At 34.2% G+C, this 15,804-nt stretch overlaps 1 protein-coding gene across 3 annotated transcripts; it reads right to left on the bottom strand.

The window, feature by feature from the left end:
• Positions 1 to 4,928: 4,928 nt before the first annotated feature.
• Positions 4,929 to 14,583, bottom strand: LOC101248951 (putative pentatricopeptide repeat-containing protein At1g74580). 3 transcript variants are annotated; one of them, XM_010315858.3, is made up of 2 exons: positions 12,009 to 14,583; positions 4,929 to 5,216 (listed from the first exon to the last, which is right to left on the bottom strand). In XM_010315858.3, exons 1-2 carry the CDS (start codon positions 14,283 to 14,285, stop codon positions 5,202 to 5,204), a joined length of 2,292 nt encoding a protein of 763 aa, XP_010314160.1. In that variant the 5' UTR covers positions 14,286 to 14,583; the 3' UTR covers positions 4,929 to 5,201. The 3 variants fall into 3 exon arrangements, with proteins under 3 accessions (XP_010314160.1, XP_004252210.1, XP_025884402.1); XM_004252162.5 differs by lacking the exon at positions 4,929 to 5,216 and adding an exon at positions 10,218 to 10,829; XM_026028617.2 differs by lacking the exon at positions 4,929 to 5,216 and adding an exon at positions 11,788 to 11,889.
• Between the last annotated feature and the right edge of the window lie 1,221 nt (positions 14,584 to 15,804).

The raw sequence follows: 15,804 nt of genomic DNA, 5'->3' as shown, positions 1-15,804 counted from the left end.
ATTACCATGAATGAACTAATGTCATTACTTGACTCTAACTCACCTCTTGATTATCCTATCTTAACACCGTTGGTATCGTTCGTTTCATTATGTGCATTATTTGTGGCTAGCCTCATTCATTCATTGGGAACTTTCACTTTAACCGACATAGATCATGTGAGCAACATGATATCCAGTGTCATGAAACCCCACACCAAAATGAGGTGGAATCACTGGCCAAAGTGACCCAAAACATGCTAGCATACATGGGAATTGAACCCCGCCAGATCCCTATATTTGCAGTATAGGTTCCAAGACTAAGATATATAAGGAGACTCATACCCGGTATGCTGGACAGTCTCATCTCATGAGAGTTATGTGAACCTCCGCCTTTCCCGAAAGAAAGAACCACCGCTCAAATATAGTCTATAGGTGATCTGTATAAAGATTAATTACATTCAACTCATACGTCATGCAAGTTGGCTTCTAGTATGAGGAGATCATAGCTCAATAGATGATTCTCATCTCATCATTAGTATTAAGTGTGTTAGAATCAATACTTTCATTAGAGTTTTCATGGAGACTGGTCTCTTCATTAACTTTACACTCTCATAGGTGAGTACGTTTTGGTATCATTTACTTAGGCTCATTTAAGATTGCTCTTATCTTTTACATTAGTCTCATATCATGTTGTCACTACATTTATTAACATTAGCACATTTTCTCTTCATAATTACTCACCCCTTTTTACGTGAATGTTCATTTCATCATATGCCAATGGACTTGGCCATTTAGTGTGTTTCACACTCTTACTTAACCCTTTTAGGGTTTTATCATTTAATTGTTTATTTCATCATTTCATTGCTTACACCTTAGGTTCACTTATTATTAATTGTATGCTAGACTTATGGGTCATACAAGCCATGAGGCCTCATTCATAGTTTGTTAAGTGACTCATATCTTCCTAAGATTATGTAGTACAAGACTTATGCATCTTATATGTATGCCAAGATCTCAATTTTGATCTAAGTAGGAAACATTATTCTTGAATATTTAATTCATGTAAGACTTATGTATCAATACAGTATTTTGGAAAGGGAAACCAGTTTAAAATCCCTTGGACAACTAACATTTTTCTTTTTATTTAATTCCAGTCCACGTGATATTGGGACCCTAGATCGAGACGCAACATGACAATTTCCTTTTTAGTTATATCCTTTGAAAATTCTTTTTCATGGCTGGGGGGTTGTGGGATCAAACCCCCACAGCCCCTTTTATTATTTTTTTAATCTATTTCTCCTTGTCTATTTCGAGTTGGCTATGAGGTTGTGGGATCAAAACCCCACATCCTCACTTTATTTTTCTTTTATTATCCTCCTTAAATTTACCTAAGAGGTTGTGAGTTTGATTTCCACACGCCTCCCCCTTTATTTAATTTTTTATTCTCCTTCTTAAAATCTGCCTAAGAGGTCGTTTGTTCGATTCCCACAAGCCTCCCCCTTTATTTTCTATTATTCACCTCATTAATCTGCCTAAGAGGTCATGGGTTCGATTCCCACCCGCCTCCCTTTTTAGGTTTCTTTTATTATCCTCCATAATCTGCCTAAGAGGTCGTGGGTTCGATTGCCACATGCCTCCCCCTTTGTTTTTCTTTTATTCTCCTCCTTAAATCTTATAGAGAGGTGGTGGGTTCGAACCCCACTCCTCTCATTTCTTATTTTATTCTTTTAAGTTATATTTTCCAGCCAATACCATGGTTCAAATCCTCTTCACCACATTATTTTTTACTTCTTTATTTTCATTGTTTTTAACATGGTGAATCACGTGTTCAATCCTCCATGACCTCGCTTGTTTTAATTATTTTTTTTCAACATTCTGAAGCCTCTTTGCTGACCAAAATTCATCACTAGAAGCTTTTAATTTTTCAGCATCCTTTATCAAGTTACACCATAGTTCTTAAGGGAATTTCATAATGCATTTAGAACATTTTAGGTGCGTTTTCATGGAGATCAAGAGTTTATTACAACTCTAAAAGAAAGTAATGAGACGAGTGCCAAATCTGATAGAGGAGTCAGAGGAAAAAATTCAAAATATAAGAAATGCAGAGGATGAGGAGGTTGGAGGAATACATACAACACATCTATAGTTGGAGAATCTCACATTATCTCTACACCAGTAGCTTGAAGAGCAGGACCATAAAAAAAGATCTACACTTCCACTACAAGTTCAAACAAGGAGAAGTAAAGATAAATCTACAAGTTGTGATCAATGAATACAAAAATGTTGTTTTGGAACACTAGATCTGTTAATTCTCCAAATTCATTTGAGCGGTTAATGGAACTTAATAGAAGAAATTGTTATTGATGCATAGCTTTTATGGATCAGCATAGTTAGATCAATACAAAGGCAGGTTAGGAATGAGCAATGCTTTGACAAATTGTTCGAACAAATTATGAATTTTTTGGATGGATATATGGGAAGGGCAGATGATTATTGATTCGTATAAGTTAATCACAATGAAATTCAGCAATGACAATAAATTGTTACTCATTACAACAGTGTATGCAAGGTGCAATGCATTGGAGAGGTTGGAACTGTGGGAACAACTGGAAGAATTAAATCAAGGAAATCTTTTACCTTGGGTAATAGGAGGGGAATTTAATGTGATCCTCAATGAAGAAAAGAATCTAGGTAGTTTTGGATTTTACTCAACACGAGGTAATAGATTTTGCAAGTTACATCAGTAATTGTGCTCTTTCAGAATTAAAAACTACAAGAAGCAAGTTTACGCAGTGGAATGGTAGAATATAAGAAGCGTGTATTTTTAAAAGACTGGACAGGGTGTTTGTCAATCAAAAATTCATCAATAATTTTCCTTCATCAGAAGTACAACATCTTATCAAACAGGGATCTAATCCTGCATCACTTCATAGGAATTGTGAATATGAAGAGGAACCAAACATAAAGCCTTTCAAGTTCGAAAATTTTTGGGGTAAACATCCTCAATTCAAAAGGCTTATAAATCAAAACTAGAACATAGACTTTGTGGGAAGTCCTTTGTTGAATTTCATGAAAAATCAAAAAAGATCAAGAAGACACTTTTAACATGGAGCAAAGAAGTGTTTGCGAACATACTTCATCAAATAGCCCCCCTAGAGGATGTCACAAGGATGAAAGAAATAGACATGGAAATTCAGCCCACATGCTCAAACAGAGCAGATTAAATAGGAAAGACTGGGATTAAAGAAATTCATTAAAATAGAGAATGAATACTGGAAAAGAAGGAACGAATGTGGTGGTTTGCTGATAGGTACAGACACACTAGATTCTTTCACTCCTATGTTAAAGGAAGAAGAATGAAGTTGCATATAGAAAAATCACTACAAAGCAAGGGGTGATACTTGAATCAAATCGGCAAATTGGAAAGGAGGCAGTTGATTTTTTTGCAGAACAGTTTAGACAGCTGGATCAGGAGGCATGATCTGATATACTAAACCTTATCCCCAAAAATAGTATCATTTATCATAATAAAGAAATGACTAAATTACCTAGTCATGATGAAGTTAAGAAGGTGGGCTTGTGGATCTGATGGATTTTCTGGTTTATTCTTTCAAAGTTGTTGGGAAATAATAGGAGAGGACATTACCAAATTGGTAAGGGCATTATTTTTGTGGTCAGGAGCTACCAAAATTTGTAAGACGTACCAATCTTGTCATGCTGCTAAAGAAGGAAATGGTGAAAACTTCCATTGGAGACCAATAAGTCTAAGTACTTCCATTAACAAGGTGATCTCTAGAGTGTTGCATGATACAATAACTGTTGTTCTACCAAACATTATCTCAGAGAATCAGGTAGGTTTTGTGAAGGGAAGAAGTATTAATGAGAATATTCTACAAGCACAAGAGATTATAAGAGACATCAATCTTCTTCTTTTTTTGGAAAATGGTAACTTTTATAAGAGACATCAATTTGAGGAACAAGAATGTTAATGTAGTGGCTAAATTGGACATGGTCAAAGCATATGATAGAGTATCATGGATTTTTCTGACCAAGGTATTAAAAAGGTTTAGATTTTCAAAAGTAATTATAAATATGATTTGGAGGATGGTCTCAAACAATCGACACTTAGTACTAATAAACGAACAATCGCATGGTTTCTTCCAGTCCTCGAGAGGAGTAAAGCAGCGTGATCCTCTTTCACCAACATTATTCATTATTGCTTGATGTTTTTTCTAGGGACTTAGCAACCTTCATGGAGATGATAGATTTTTGGGTTATGAGATGCCTAAATGAAGACTAGAAATCAATCAACTATCTTATGCTGATGACAAAATTTTATTTTGTTCAGATGATAGAAATTCTATGATAAAAATGATGAAAGTATTGAAGGAGTATGAACCTGATAAGAAAAACAAATTCCTTCTTTCTGTATGATCGAACCCCTTTAATTGTAGCAATCTGATAGCAAAGGTTAACAGGTATCAAGCAAGGAAATTTCTCATTCATATATTTGGGATGTTTGGTCTTTTATTAGAGAGAAATAACAAATTTCACTTTGAAGACCCGGTAAGGAAGATAGCCAAAAGGGCCGTCTCATGGCAAAATAGATTTTTATCCTTTGGAGGAAAGTACACTCTTCCTCTCTAAAAGATTAGTGAGCCAATTCATCAGATTTTTGCAAAAAAAAAAATCAGAGCATTGAGCAGCTTGGGAGGAGACGTGTTATCCGAAAAGGGAAAGAGGGCAAGGATGTAGATTTTCATTTGATGTTTTTAGGTCTCTCTTTGCTAAATTGTGGTGGAATTTCGGAACTACTTCACTGTCACATCCCGAACCACACCGTAGAAGTTAGGGTCAATCTCGGATTGCAACCGGTGTACTTGACCTCTCGGAGGTCTTGTACAAGCCCTTACGTATCACTCATCACATATACATAATGAAAAGTAATGTGGAATTAAAACTTTTCATAAAACATTTCATAGTCTTTAAAAACTCTTTCATATAAATTCATAGAAAATACTAAGTCTCAAGAGAGATCAAACTTAAGACAGAAGAATACTTTTGGAACCAACCCATGCACAATCCTAATATAAAAATACTTAGTCTATTACAATACTTCAATAAGAAACATAACAGACATCTATACCCTCAAATCAAATAAGGACATACTTCGACTTCACTTGAATGTTCCTACGATCCAAGTCTTCACTTCCCAAATGCTCCTAACCTACCAACAACTATAGAGATCGATAAAAACATGGATTAGTACAACCACATGTACTAAGTACGGCATAATGCATGAAAATCATAAAAAGCGGACATTTATTAGAAATATGCATCTTTTCATTTAAATATCATATTATAATCATAGAGCAACATTTAACAACTTAGAAACACATACTATTACATTTGAGCAATTTAACACATTTTTTAGCCAACTTAACAGTGAGCTCAACTCACTGTACAGTGAAGGAATTCACTGTTATAGTGAAGTTGCCTACTTCCTTCTTAGACACTTTATATCATGTAACCATCCCATTAAATTCATTAGTTCATTTAGGTTAGGTTCAGCACATAAAGGACATTCAAGTAATGGTCTTGGACAAGACCTAGGAACTCCAACTAACACTTTCAAAGCCTATTGTGCAATGTCTAGATAGTGTCTCATACCACCACCTAAACTTCATAGAACTTCTCTAATGCTAATAGGTATTCCATATGATGAGAATAGGCAATAACCGACATAGACCATGATAGCAAGACATGGAATTCGAAGTTCTAACCTACTCCAATGAGAGTGTTCTACTTGGCAATGGTAGAACTTAGACACATCCCATATAGACACATGGTTAAGAAATATGAAGGGCATGCTTTGTAATCTAGTCATTTTCTTTAACTAGAACTACTTCCCTTACTATACTCACTCGGTGCTAGCCTTCATTCTCATAGAGTAATTTACACTTAAGGTTCATATAAAGGGGTTTCATATCAAGTTCATAACCAATCACATATACCCTACCAATGAAAGGTCCACTAGGGCTACCTCACAATGGCGACAAGAAGCTCATCATGACTTTCCTAAGGATTAATATGATGTTGTTCCAGCCAATTAACCTTAAGTCTATCATTCCTTTACTTTGAAGGATACCATTATGCCTTTCGACTTCAACATTTATAACCTTACCACTAGGTTCAAGGTTTCACATAAAGGACCCTCTTAACATCATTTAAGGCCACATGTCATTCATACTTTCAAGACTAAGAGACTTTAGCATCCTAAGTCAAGACATCACATGTTCACATTCATACATACATCAAGCAAGGGACACAAGTCAACCAAGACAAGACACCACATACTTCACTTTAACTCATAATACATGTCATTGTAGAAGCACATGGAAATAACTCTTATCATTTTCAAGTTATCCTATATACTATCATATCAACATAAATATGACCACTATAGACTCATTAGTCAAGTAGAAATAACATGCATCAACCCTAAGACTATACACACAAAGCCATAGTCATAATCTAACATGATCACCTACATAACATCAATAGAACACATACACTTTCACATTACTTAACATTTAGATAGATATTTTCATACTTCACATAATCAGTTACACAAATAACTAGATTACATCAAGTAGTTTGCCGACAAGGCCATGATCATTACATTACTTAAATTAACGCCGACGAGGTCACATCAATTACAATTAAAGCACATAACACCACCACCATAAGTTGACCATACCAATCAGAACATAATTGAAGCCTAATCAACATAAAAATAAAGGAAATAGGGAAGATTACCACCACTACATCATCAATAACTCAATCCAATGCCAAATCACCAAATTCGATATCACAAGGCCCTTACCCGTGGTCATAACCAACAATTCAACATAATTATAACAATATTCATGAAACTAGGTCAAATTACTACACATTCATCAATCTAATGCAACCTAGATATCAATTTACTATAATTATAATCAATAGCCTACATAATACTACATTAGAATTCATCAACAATAGATCAATATCAAGTAACTCTAAACTTAGTAAAAAACTAGGGTTCATCCAATTTATGGGTTCATAGGTTATTTTAGTTTTAAATCATCAATACAATAACAATTCAATCATAATTCAATGTTTGAAATCATTAATGCAAGAACCATGGAATAGATCATAAAATTGGATAATTCAACTTTAAAAATTTTATAAACATCTTCGAAAGTTGGGCTCCTTGATGAAGAGAGTTTCAAGGATCACAATCCATACCTTTATGAAGTTAATTCTTCAATTTGATGAAGAATCTCCACTCAATTCGTCAGTCCAAGCCCTTCCTTAAGTTTTGGCTCCACTGGAGTTCTAGGGAATTTCTAAGGGATTTTGGGGTTTTGATTTGGAAGAATGAAATCTTCTAAGAGTTAAGATTTGTATACATGTTTAAAATACCCCAAAAAAAACCTTAGGAATTGTCAAACCTCTTATTTGAAAGTGGGGTGAATTTACAAATTCACCCCTCACTTGGTAGTGAACTATACGCAGGGACAATGCCCATCGACGGTTGGCAGTCGACGGACCATTTGTCCTCAAAACGGACCGTCCTGTCCTTCCGTCGTTAGGTTCAGAGACTCAACATTTGTCTCTTCTCTCCCAAGACTAAGTTTCCACCAACGGCACCCATCGACAGAGCGTCGACTAGCCCACGAGACGTCGATTGCCTCAGTCGTTTGGGGCTGTCTTGGACAGTCTTGGAACCAACTTTGGGTCCTTCCTCAAGGACCCTTGTATGGTCCTTGGGAATATTTGCTCGGACGTTTCTAACCCAAACATGATTGTATATGAGTTCAGCACCTCTCATATGAGTTATGTGAGGCCTTACATTCATCACTTTGGAGTAGAATATGTGGAATAAATATTGCAATCACAAGAAACACCGGTGTTTCTCATGTATTGAGGAAAATGGTGGAGGTAAGAGAAGAAATTGAGCATGATATATTGTGGCAAGTAAAATCAAGAAATTCAAGCTTTTGGTTTGATAATTGGACCATGCAAGGTGCTCTATATTTCACATAAGGGGATCTAGCCAGAGACGACTAAATTGAGGTGAAAGATTTTTAAAACGGAGGGAATGGAATATTAATAAGCTTCTTGAATACGTATCACCTTAAATGATTGCGCACATTTTAGAAAATATTAAGGCTGGAAAGGAACCAGATATGATTGACAAGGCGTGGTGGATGGAAAATTCAAAGGGAGTATTCATAGCAAAATCAGCATACATAGCATGAGACGTAGCATTAATGAATTAGGGAGGATGGACCAATAGGGGTTAAAGAGGCTCCCTTTTAAAATTTCATTTTTTCTATGGAGAGCTCGGAAGAGAAAAAATTGCCAGAGACGACAATCTTAAAAGGATGAAGATGCAAATAGCTTCTAAATGCTACTGCTGTACCATTACCATTTTCAAAAAAATGTTACTGTTGTGAAATGGAGAGATGGAGACAATGACACACTTATTTCTAACAGCCCCCACAGCCCAAAAGCTATGGAGGCAGTTTGCTTCATGTGCAGGCATCAACATTGAAGGGTTACAGCTGCAGTAACTCATTATGAAATGGTGGGAGCTATGACTAATTCAGAAATACACTCAGTACTAATAGTTGTCCCAGCTATTATTATGTGGGAATTATGGAAGAGAAGAAACGCAAGAAGGCATGGAAAGGGAACTTCCTTTAAGAAGATGTACTATTAATGTCAACTAAATGTACATTACCTTATTAAAGTAAACTTCCCATGGTTGAGGAATATACCACATATCTGGCAGGGCATGTTCGATCAACAGTTAACTTAAGGAATATACGTCTATTCTTCACTATTTGGCTGTAAAGTGGACTCGCCCCAGAAAGGTTGGGTAAAGTGTAATACAGATGATGCTGGTAAGGGTAATCCAGGAGAGAGTTCATATGGTTTTTGTATAAGAGATAGTAGTGGAGATTTACTATATGCAGAAGCTAAAAGTATTGTAGTTGCAACAAACATGAAGGCTGAATCTATGGCTATATGGAAAGCCTTACAATATTGCATAAAACATGGATCTTCTAATATTCAGCTGGAAACTGACTCATTAAGTTTAAAGCTAATAAATAGAGTTACATGAAAAGTTCCATGGGAGATAGCAGAGAAGAGAGGAGATTAAAGAGATGGTGAATTGGCTAAATGTACAAATTGAGCATACTTTTTGAGAGACAAATCAACTAGCAAATCACATTTCAAATACAACTATCAATCAAGCAGAATTACAACATTTTCACAGCTTCAATCAATTATCTAGCATGGTATGGAGAATTACAAGCATGGATAAAAGATGCATTCCTACCATTACAATTAAAACAAGGAATATTACAGTCAATCAAAGTCGAGCATAAGGAGAAACCACATAAAGCCCCAGGGGTTTCCAAAAACTGAGCTTTTCACTGGGTTTCAGAGACCAAGAGAGCTAAATGAGTTAAATACCTAAAGCCTGTTAAATTTTTGCTACATTTTTCAATTAAAAAAAATTAAAGTCACCGGCCCCACCCTGCACCGCCTAAGACTCACTTGCCCAACACACTCATGTTTACATCAGCCAGGCTGATCTCATCCCCACCACTAGCATTTAAGTGCGCAACCTATATTTAGTTTGCACGGATATTTTCTAGAACAAGCATGAAAATTCATCCATGAAAACACTTGTTTTTTTCTCAAACTTGTACATGATCAAACAGGCATCCTAGGAAACCAGTAAATAGAGGAGGATGAAAACGAGACACTTGTTGCTTACAAAACTAGATACCTGATAAATAAAATAATACTATATCTGGAGAAACACGTACTAACAGAACAGCCCATGGGATGGCCAAGAAAATTATCTATCGTAAAATGAGAAATGCTAATCAGTATAGGGAGAAGGTGGCTTTTCCCAGCTTTTTGATGCACATCTGCGCTTAGGTCATCAACTGTATAATCTCTATATAAGCATCCTGCTAAGACCTCTTTAAAGTCATCAACAAGGGAAAATCATGAGCCACACCAAAAAATACAAACTGTTATTGATTTTCGGTAAACAGACCAGAAAATGCCTTTCACTCTCATCACTTCCTCAATATGTATGACATATTCATTACAACCCCTGGGTGGGGGGAAGAAACCTCTAAAAGTGATATAGAACACTCATCATGAGATTCTCTACAATATCTAATTATAGAAATGACTTTGATATTGTTCTAAAATCATCAATCTTCTTTACAAATAAAAGAAAATTAATATTTTACCAAAATTTTATACAAATTTATACAAGAAACAGGCTTGAATTTCCCTCTTTATTCAGCTTACATTGCGAACAGAAGGTTCTTTATCAGTTTTACATTTTTGGATGCTAAGGAAGAAAGAATCATGTTGTTGAATTAACTGATCATATGAGTGATGAGAGCTGCATCCAAGAGACGCCCCTTGGAGTGACTTGGGAAACATCACTGAACGATTGAGCATTAAATCAACTTTATTGAATTAGCCATGAAACATTGCGACTAAACCCACCCTCTCTTCGGAGTCCAGTGCTTTCAGCCACTGTCACTGATTTATGCCACTGTTTTGCACCAATGGCTTGTTCATGACGCTGCAACTACATTGTTGTAGTGACGTGACTTGGAAACACCAAAGTTTCAATCAAGTATTGCTAATTATTTCCCTTCACACAAATTGTGGCTCAATATTACCTTAGTTTGATTCATATCAATGCTCAAGTGACTGGAGGTAGAATGTTTCCATGAACAAGATATTGTTGCAAGTTTTCTCTGTGTACAGAAGAAATAAGCAAAAAAAGTTAAAACAACTATTTCTAGACTTCTTAGTTGTGGGCAAGCCCTCTTATCAGTGCAAATAGAATCTCATTGTGTCATGTTCGTTTACATGTCAAATTTATAGTTGAATTAACTTTCATTGATCTTCTGAATAATACAAAATCTTAATCCAGTAGATTAGAGTTCTATTTATCCTTACACCTTTTATTTTCGGTGATCTATCAGAAGGTTGGTGAGAGCAATTGGTTTTCTAGGAATAAAGTTGAAAACTGCCCATGTTCCCCTTCTTCTTCAGTTTGAGCATTCTTACTTTGCATTTAAAAAATTAAAACAATGTAAAAGGTCATCGGATTGCAAAATGCATGTGTCATTCTTTCTAACGCATTTCAGACCAGAGTAATAACTCAATTTTCCATTTAACTCCCTCAAGCCAAAATAATAGGGAAAATTAATGTTCATTCGCTTAATCCTCCATCTCTGAAACATTATTCGATGCAGAATATGTCAGGTGTGTTTTCGAATATCTTCCAGAAAATTTTCAGAAGGTTTTCTGGAAGAACGCAAGTAGAGTAACATGTGTTTAGATAGCTATTTTTGTAAGTTATATTGTGACATTCTGGAAAAAGAATCTAGATAAGTATCTCAGAGAAGATATTATCCAAAAAAATTTAAAAAACATTTTTCAGCTGAAATCGGTCAAACACACAATCATTTCACCTGATAGAGTATCTCCGAGATTAGTTTATTCCCCTAATTTTTCATCTATCCAACTTTCAATGATAACAACCATTTAATCAGGTTTTTGGAAACAAATATGTCGCCTTTTTCTTCCAGAAATAACAAACACTCTTCACTAACATTTTAACCACAAAAGGGAAAAAGAAACAGTAGAGAATCGAAAGAATATTCATTTACCAATACTACTAGCAATCCTACCCAAAAAAACCTTAACCTGTTGAAATATTACTTGATAACGGTCCATTTTCCAGTCAGCTGTACCAATTTATTACTAATTGGAGAGCTAGTTGAATCACTTTACTTGTTCCAGCATGGCCTAAAATATTTTACATTATTAATACAAACATTTGTATCCAAGCAAAAGTCTTTTTAATCTGCAATGTTTATGTGTACTCTAGTACTTGAAAAAATAGTAATTCTTTAAATAGGACATACCTTCATTGATAATCTCTTCAAAATCTTTTTGTCTCTTATCACATCGTATAAAAGCTCATAGGCATAATAGGTGATATGATTCTTCTTCAGCAAGTCTTCCACAACAATCTTAGGAGCCGCCACCTCCTTTTTATCTACTTCAAAAATTGTGTGAACCACATGAGGGACAACACCTTTCTGCACCATGAGATGAATGATACCAACTGCATCGAGTAACCTGTTCTTCACACATAGGCAATTGATCACTTGTCCCGCTGTTTCTTTTGATGGAAGAAGTTCTTTCGAAAAGTTTTCAAGCAAAAACTTGTATCCAAATTCAGTATTGTCGACCTTGCAGAAACCATCTATCATACAACGGTATGTGTAGCTGTCAGGAGGACAGCCACATTCATTCATCTCAAGAAAAAGCTTCTCTGCCATGTCCATTTTCAGCTTTTTAGAAAATGCACTGATCATTATATTGTATGTTGCAGTAGTATGAAAATACTTATATTGCCTTCTCATTCTTCTGAATAGCTCATAAGCTCCATCCAAATCCTCATTCTCACAAAACCCATTTATCAGAGTGCCACAACTCACTGTATCAGGAATAAGACCCCTGTTTTGAATATCCTCAAGTAATTCTAAAGCTTTCATAAGCTTTCTAGATTTACAGAGGCTTTCAATGAGTATATTATATGTGATTATATTTGGGACGCACCCTTTTTCCACCATGACTTTGAAGGTTTCCATCACATCATCAGAAGTTTTAAGCTTGCAAAGTCCATTCAATATTGTGTTATAGGTTATTACATCTGGAACAACATCATGATCCCACATTGTATTTAGAATCTCGATTGCATCAGCCAATTTTGACTGTTTGCAATAGCCATCAATCAAGGTGTTAAAGGAAAAAATATCAGGAAGGATCCCCTTGGTCACGGCATCATTCAGGATATTACTAGCATCAGATACACAGCCCATCTTGCACAACCCATTGATGATCAGATTATAAGTCCATGAATTAGGCCTGCAACTTTTCTCATGCATTTCAGTAATCAATTTCAATGCTTCTAAGATAAGTCCCTGCTGACACATTCCCTTAATTATGGTATTATAGAGGATTACATTAGACTCCATACCTTTACCTATGGCTTCATTAAATAAACTCTTGGCTCTGTTGAAGTCACCATCCTGGCATAATCCGTAAATAAGGGAGCAGAAAGTAAAAACATCAGGAACAAAACCTTTAAAAACTGCATTTTTAAGGATTATGTCCGCTTGCTGTATCATACCCGATTTGCAATATGCACCAATGATTGTGTTATAGGTGAACGCATCAGGATCAAATCCGCGGTTCACCATTTTATGCAAGTAAGACTCAGCTTCAGCAACCTTTGAGTGTTTGCATAAACCACATATGAGAGTGTTATAAGTGACTACATCAGCATTTAAACCTTCTTTCCTCAAAGCTTCAAACACCCTAGCAGCTTCATGTAGCTGGCCGTTTACAGAAAGACCTAGTATTAAGAGATTACATGTAAACAAATTTGGAAACACCCCTCTTTTCAGAATCTTGTTAAGAAGCCTTTCAGTTTCTTGGACTTCCCCCTTCTTACAAAGTGTACATATAAGCTTATTAAACGTAGTAACATTAGGAGTTATTCTGAGCCTAAGCATTTCATCAAACAATTCACAAGCCTCAACTCGACAGTTCACTTCATAAAATCCAGCAATTACTGTACAGCAGGCAACCGCATTAAATTCACATCCTTGATCAAGCATGTTATTCAAGAGCCTTAAAGCAACCTGAGGCCGGTTTGTCCTACAAAATGACTTTATCCTAATAGTAAAGGTATACACATCAGGAGAAATACCATTTTCCAGCATTTTCATATACACTTTATGGGCTTGTTTAAAATAAGCATGTTCAACCAATATATTCATGATTGTGTTAAACGAATGAACAGACGGTTCACAATTGAAAAATTCCATCTTCTCAAACACATCAACGGCCTGTTGAACTTTCCCCTTCTTTCCATAACCTCTAATAGCAGTAATATACACCCCTTCTAACAACCTATTATCAATATTTTTCCTGGCTTCTTCAATGACACTTTCCATTGCATTGAACTCTCCATAATAACTAAGCTTTTCAACAATACATTTGTATGTAAACAAATTATGGCTAAACCCATGTTCCTTTTTCACTGAATTGAATATTTCTAGTGCCCTTAACGGGTTCTTTTGACATTTTAATACAGCAGCAACATGTTTAGGAAGTAAAACAGCAGTCATTTGCTTGATAACCAAACAGTACAAGTCAATTATATCGATGTTGCTCAATTCAGGTCTCTGAGTAACTCAATCATTACTCCCAATGAAACCCAGTAAACCAATTCAACTCTTTCACTACAGGCAGGGAAAGTACAAATAAGAAAAATGTAAATGGTAGAATAGCATTACCTGAGTCGTTTACTGGGTTTAGTTCGGCGACAAGAGAGATTGAGACGGCCGGCGAAAATGTTGGCGGCTCAACCAAGTGCCCGTTGCTAGAGTTATTAAAAATGGGAAAAAAAACTCAAATATGGTATTGAACTCTTCATTTACTTTATCCTTAAAAATATGGTTTATTTATATCTTCACTATTTAACAAAAGTTATTTATGTCATTATTTTTAATAATTATTTTGTAAAATTATTTTTAACACCTTGTCAATTATAATTTGGTAATGCCATTAATTTTTTTAATAAAAAAATTAAAATTATGAACTAAAATTGAATTAAAATAACTCACCCAAATAAAATTAGGATATATTAATATTTGAGTGGATATTTATTTGGATGGGTTATTATAATTTTTTAATTCATAACTTTAATTTTATTTATAAAAAAAGATAATGACGTGGCTGAATTATAATTAGTGACGTGTCAAAATGATTTTGCAAAATTACTATTAAAAAATAATAGCATGAATGAGTCTAAACTTAAATGGTAATAACATAGATGAGCCAAATTTTTAAAGGATGGCATAAATTAATCTTTTTCTGAAAGTTCGATGGCATATTTGAGTTTTTTCTTTAAAAAGTTATGCATGGATGTCTTTTAATAAATAATTATTAATTTTAGCAGTATTTTTTATTTTTTATTTATTACTTATCATTTATAGTAATAATATATTAAATTTTCAATGTGTATCAAAAGTGAACTAAATATGTAATATATATGTATTATTTAAAAATATATTATATTTATTTAGTAAAAAGTTGACATTTTATTATATATATACATTAAAATGTGTGATAAAAGTATTATATATCAATAAAATTTGTATCATATATGAATGATAAATTACTTATTGTTATATGCATTAAAATAAATTATACATATATTATAAGTGATTACGTGAAAAAAATTATTATTATTATAAATCATAAATATTTTTTATTTATAATATATTTATGCAAGTTTCCTATTTATTATGCCACCATGATAACAAACTAATTATCCACATATTCTTTCTAAAAAAATCTGCTTTTTATTTTTCTCTTTTCTTGATTCCTTTAATGATTCATTATTATTAATATTATTATTGATAATAAATCTTTCAATTGAATTTTATTGCAGCGTTTTTAATGATTCATTATTATTAATATTATTATTGATAATAATAATGATCTTTTGAAAATTCTTTATAAAAATTATCTATAATTCTGACTTCAGAATTCAATTTTTTTAATAAAAAATCTACATTTTAAATTCAAAATTTAATTAATTTTAAAATATAATGATTCAAAATTTAAATAATAATATCAATC

This window comes from Solanum lycopersicum, chromosome 12, assembly GCF_036512215.1.
Source record: "Solanum lycopersicum chromosome 12, SLM_r2.1".
Taxonomy (NCBI): domain Eukaryota; kingdom Viridiplantae; phylum Streptophyta; class Magnoliopsida; order Solanales; family Solanaceae; genus Solanum; species Solanum lycopersicum.
Note: the sequence above shows the minus strand (reverse complement) of the source record. Positions and strands in the feature narration are given on the sequence as shown.